The sequence below is a fragment of the Anguilla rostrata genome, chromosome 12 (genome assembly GCF_018555375.3).
Source record: "Anguilla rostrata isolate EN2019 chromosome 12, ASM1855537v3, whole genome shotgun sequence".
Lineage (NCBI taxonomy): Eukaryota > Metazoa > Chordata > Actinopteri > Anguilliformes > Anguillidae > Anguilla > Anguilla rostrata.
In genome coordinates, this window is record NC_057944.1 from 26,028,297 (window position 1) to 26,034,339 (window position 6,043).

Sequence of the window (6,043 nt, forward strand, 5' to 3'; positions counted from 1 at the left end):
ATTCTTTGCGTGCAATCCCTTTAACACAGAAACTTAAATGCGCATCCTATACTGCAATCCACTCCCAACAATACAAACAAATTACCACTCAAAGGCGATAGAGAGAACTTGCTGGATGTTTTATTTTCGGTTTCATTAGGCAGAATAACTAGTAGGTCCTGTAACTCTAAAAGTCCTGTTCAATGTATTACAAATTAGATTTCTAACGAGTTATGCTGTTGGAGTAATGTAAAATTAAATGATAAAAAATCAGTTTAGGTCATAATATGTCCTGCTACAACAGCCCACTTCCTTGTGCGTATTTATTTAAAAAAAAAAAAACGTGGGTTATACCTTTGTTCCGTAAATTGAATAGGTTATATAATTTATTTGTTCATGTCACATTTTCATATACTAAGGACAATTGGCTCGATCCCAATACCATTTTGTGTAATGCCTGATTGTTTTGTCTACGATACTTTCGTTTCAAAGCATGTCCATTGATTTCCCCAAATACAACTTGTAGACAGCATTTTCACAGTTTCCTGCATGATCTGTTAACAACAAACTAAAAAGTCCGCTCACATAAAAGGGATTTGGCAATTATAACGCCTGTGTAGTTATTATTATTATTATTATTATTATAGCTTTTTAAAACTGTATGGCACCCAGACCACTTTTAAAAGTAGCCTTTATAATAAATAAATAAAATCGGATGCAGTAAGAGTAAACAGTAACAGTAAATTTAAAAAAGAGTTGAAAACATGTGAAATGACATTTCAAACAAACATGCAATCAGAGAACTACATTCAAAATATTCCATTAAATTGAAGCCAAAGCCAGCAATGCTCTGTTTCCTCTCGTTTATGTGGCTGGGGCAGTGAGGAGGTATTTTCTGGAAGATCTAAAGATGGATGCATACTTCTAAGACATCAAAATGTATTATGGGCCTGGATCTAGCCTTGTCTTTTAAGAAAAAAAAAAAAAAAGTTAAAATTAAAATGGAAACCAGTATGATGAGGCCAGGTTATATCAGATCTCTTAGTTGTTTTGGTGAAAAACCTAGTAGCTGAAACTGCAGACAGGATAAGCCATTTTGGCTCAGGTATGAGTAAGGAGAAATACAATAATAAAGCTGAGAAGAACTAAACGCATGCAACACCTTCTCAGTACTAACCACAGACAGGAGAAACAGTCCAGGATATATATGTGACACTATCGAATGTTATGGATCTAGACTTGTAATAATGTTGTACTCTTGAGTAAGGTACTTAACATCATGCTTCAGAAAAAATAAAGCTGTGTAAATGGCATGTTTAAAAAACTGTCATAGTCATGTAAAATGTCATGTGTAAGATATATAGTCAGTGGACCAAGGTTGCACAAGCACTGTTGGAAAACCTTGCGGACTGAAGGATGCACCATGAGCATGTTTCTAGAGACAGAACAGGTTTTCCTGTACTATGTGAAAGGTAATTGAACAGCAAAACAAATTATATGCCACCATATAAGGCTAAAGTAGGTGGTACACTGGGCAGAGTTGTAAAGATTGTTCACAACACAAGCAATCTTAGGGATAAATGTGATTTTAATGAACATGTGTGAGTACAATTTTATTTAATTTATGCATACATTTTATAAATAATGTTTACACACACTTTAGGAGCTGGTCATACTCTCATATTTAATATGAAATCCACAAAAATTCTACAGTTGGGGAACCAGGTGTCCACTCTTTCAGCCTATAGTAATTCAACTTTGCCGCTCACATAACTGACTGATTTATTAGTGTATATAATGTAGTATATATGTAGTGCATGATCTAGTGTAAATGATGTAGTATATTTGGTATAGGGTATGACTTAATGTATATGATGTAGCCTCTTTACAGTCAACCAACTTAACTTACAATAATAGACAAAGAAAATGGTTTTGGCACCTGGAATGAAAAACAGCACACGCCATTGTGCCTGGGACTGACTTTGGAAAGATCTGCTGAGAGCTTTGCCGTAGACCGTTCATGTGAATAAAGGTCTGTTTACATGCGATCGACCATCTCCAGCAGCTCAATGACTTGAGTATCATTGGCTCTGTTTATGTTGTTGAAGACGTGATACCTGTTGCCACACTTCTCCACCAGGCCACTGAGGGCCACGCCCATTTTTTTGATGTGCTGCCCAATGCTCCTCCCTTTCAGCTTGTCACCCCAGGTGAAGAGCACTAATGTGCGTCTCCACACGCACTCTCCCAGGAGACCAAGGTGCTCCTCCACCGCCCTCCGGTTTCTCTCAGTGAAGGAGTCCACTGGGATGGTCAGGAGGAAAGCCCGGGGCCCGTGTGGGTGCAGGGAAGCACTCCGCATGATCTCCGCCCTCACTTGCTCCCGATTGGCCAGACCATACTGACTCCAGCCAGGAGTGTCGGCCACAGTGATCCTCCTCCAGGCCACCGTACCCCATTTCTCTGCACAGCACACAGTCTTCTTCCCGCTCTCAAACTGTCTCCCACCCAGGATGGTATTTCCAGCTGAGCTCTTCCCTGCCAATCTTCTACCCAGCAGCACCAGGGTCAGTGCAGAGCCATGGTCCAGTTCTGCTATAGGAGAGATATTCATGGTGTTCCTCAGCATGAGATGCCCTTTCTATAAACATATAATGTGGTAACATAAGGACAGGGATGTCCCTGACCTTTTGGGGGGCCCTAAGCCCTAAAATGAGAAGTTTTATAAGTGAAATTGTAGAGCCGGGTGGGGAGATTGTGATTGGGCGGGGGAGAGGGGGAGGGGGGGTAACTGAGATTTACTTAGGAGCTCATTAAATATGATAAAAACATAGCTTAACTGAAATATACATGTTATACCCACATGTATTTCACAGACTTCTGACATTAATGTACAAATTGGTAGAAGAATATATATGAATATATATGATTGCATACAACTTTTTTTCACTGTATCATATCAGGGTTGAGTGGCCCAATGTCAAAGGGCTGTCTGTCAATAGAGCAGAATGGTACCTTCTGAAGCTCACAGTAAATCCACACATGATCACAAGTTCTGTATCGAGGATCAGAATTTAGCAAAGCTAGATGTTACACAGAGGGAAGCTGTTTAGTAAGCCCCTCTCTCTGGACTGGCTACTTTGATACCTGTGTGAAAGAAGTAAAGAGCTGTGTATTAAGAACAGGATACGTGGTGCTAAGAGAGAACTCACCCATATGGAGCGCTGTGGGTTTCTGGGTCTGCTTCTCCATCCAAACCAGGAATCTCTCACCCTCCTCCCTCCGCTTCCATTCAGCTCCCTCTCTCTTCTGTTGGATCTGAGTGGTGTTTGATCTCCTTCCTTCTGCCAATGGTTCCATCTCTTTCAGAAGCTGTGCAATCAGAGCCTGTCCATCACGGCCAAGAACACAGTACCTGTTCCCACACATTTCCATGAGCCTCTGGAGATACTGACCACCCCCTTTAATGTTCTCCTCTATGCTCTGAGCCCCCAGTTGGTCCCCTGGGTTGAACAGCACCACACTGTGAGTCCACACAGGAAACTGTAGGAGTCCAAGATGTGTACACATGGCTCTCCACTCGGCCAAACCAAACTCTTTAGTGACACAGAGGACTAGCAGGAAGACGCGGGGCACTGTGGGGCAGAGTGCCACGCCCCATTCTATCTCCTGGTGAACACTCTCCGGCGTGCGACGCTCAACGTACCACCCCGGAGTGTCCACGACAGTCACCTGCCTGCCCGCCACCATCCCGGTCCCCTTCCTGCTGTGTGATGTCACTTCACCTGCCTCAAACTGCCTCCGGCCAAGCAGCATGTTGCCCACCGAGCTCTTCCCAGACAGCCTCTCTCCCAGCAGCACCAGGCTCAGCTGTGGCTGACTCCACACCTCCCCTGCCACAGAAAAGGGCAGCTTTTAACCATCCACAAAGTCTCTATATTATATGAGGAGCAATTCTTTCTTAGTTTCTACCAAACATCTACCTGAATAACTACCATGATTATATAATTATAGCAGTCTATCTGGGATCACCTATTTTGTGAACAAAAAAAACATACCTTGCTGAGAGTTTAATCTGTGAGCTGCCATTTCCTCCTTTACTGTGGGCTTTTGAACCTCTGGAAACAGATGTACAAAACTCCTGTACTGAATTTCATGGTTCATCCGAATTTCCTAACACATTAGACCTTGTATAACCAGCTGTGAAATAACCTGTCTCCGGTCTTACAGCCTCCTGTTTAGCCATATGCTAGTTCCAAAGTTCACATCTCAGTTCTAAGGAAATTATGATGGTGAATAGAAGCACATGGGTGGGACTTGGACTTGTGTTGGATGCTTGCCATGGTAGGTTGAGCTAAAATTGTTATCCATAAAGCTTTCAGCACAACAACATAAATGGAGGTACTGCTGGGATGGCAACTTCCTGGTCCCTGAATCTCCAGTCAGACAATCACCCTGAAGGAGTCATCCAGTCCAGCATAAAGGTTTTGTTCAACCTCATTAATATAGGCCAACTTAAAAGCCGTTATAGCTACCTAACATTTAAGCAAAAGATTTCAAATTCTAGCCAGCTCCCTACCACTTCTTAAGCTGTGAAGCTAGATAGCCAAACCTCTGTCAAGTAGATACTGGATCTTTCTGATAATTTTTAAAAATTCAAAAGCCCAAATTCAGCTACTGCCTACAAATGACACCTTCCCCCAAAATGGCTCTAAATGTATTTAGATGTTAATAAGACTTGTGAGAGTCTCAGCTAGTAAAAAGCCTCTCACAAGAGTAAGCTGGGCCCAGCAGTGTACAAGTGGGAGGTTTGGGATGTGTCCTTAACTTGTGTCATTAGCAGAATCTGACTACAAGTTCACAAAGGCTTCATCCTGCCACAGGCAGGGCAGGTCTCAGACTGCAGATTTCCAGATTCCACAGAGAAATAAGGGTTAAATAAATATATTTTTTTTCTCTAAGTTAATGTATCCTTAGGCTCTGATTGATTACTAAATATCCCACACGCTGTGCCCAAGAAACTCAAGACCTGCAGTGTAACGCCAGTACTGTGAATAAATAATAATACTTGATCTTTGTCCAGCCAATGACATGGGGCTTTGGATATCAGTGGATTTCACCCACAATCCCACAGCCTCTTCTGGGGATATGAGGCTCTCTGTACATAAAGGCTGCCGTTTCTGTTTTACAATTTTATCATCTTCCACAGACGTTATGATTAAAAAATAAATAATCTTCAAATATTGGTGCATATGTTGTATGTTTAACATGCTATATTAATAAGAAATCAGAGGAACGGAGGGAACAGGAAAATGACTGATGGGTCAAAACAGGACAAACATGACTCTGGTTTGTAGAGTACGGTTCGTAGAACACAAATTATATTATTAGTGCAAGGCAGATATAGAAACCATCTTGGATATACCCTCAAGTAAAAACGAATGACATTTCTGAACAATCCCATCCCGAAAACATTTACCAGAAAATGGGAATACAGAAATACACAGCATCTGTTTTTATTTATATGAGTGTGTGTTGAGTGTGTGTGTGTGTGTGTGTGTATTATGTGCCACTGTTAAAAAGTGTGACATCACATTCCTCATCAGTAAGCATAAATAAGTATTTTCTTTCACCTGTTAAATTTACCGAAAACAGTAATGGGTCATTTTAAGCACCACTGTATAGTACATTCTCTATATTGCATCATAATATAAAAATATACATATATAGTGTTTTCAAAACATTCTTTCCATGTTGTTCAATGGCATGAAATCAGTGATGAATCCATACTGTAGACTGTTTCTGGATTGTTCGTTCATTCACAGCACTTTAAAATGTCAGTAGCAGCCACACTGACGTTACAGGCATCCTGTGTGTGCAGTGCAGGCTTTCAACAGCAAAACCCAGTAGGGGGTAGCAGAGAGTCAGTCAGACGCTGGACACTGAGACAGACCGACACAGACAATGATGAGAAGCAGGAGTGTGAAAGAAAAACAATACTAAATGGGTCAGGAGTTGTTATGTGCATATATATGCCTGCAGCTTTGAGGAAACTGGAATACTC

At 41.4% G+C, this 6,043-nt stretch overlaps 1 protein-coding gene across 2 annotated transcripts; it reads right to left on the bottom strand.

Moving 5' to 3' along the window:
- Positions 1-1,558: 1,558 nt before the first annotated feature.
- Positions 1,559-5,223, bottom strand: LOC135236225 (GTPase IMAP family member 8-like). 2 transcript variants are annotated; one of them, XM_064302468.1, is made up of 3 exons: positions 4,038-5,223; positions 3,192-3,872; positions 1,559-2,571 (listed from the first exon to the last, which is right to left on the bottom strand). In XM_064302468.1, the coding sequence occupies exons 1-3, from the start codon at positions 4,141-4,143 to the stop codon at positions 2,018-2,020; spliced, it is 1,341 nt and encodes a 446-aa protein (XP_064158538.1). In that variant the 5' UTR covers positions 4,144-5,223; the 3' UTR covers positions 1,559-2,017. The 2 variants fall into 2 exon arrangements, with proteins under 2 accessions (XP_064158538.1, XP_064158537.1); XM_064302467.1 differs by having other exon boundaries at positions 1,559-2,574.
- Between the last annotated feature and the right edge of the window lie 820 nt (positions 5,224-6,043).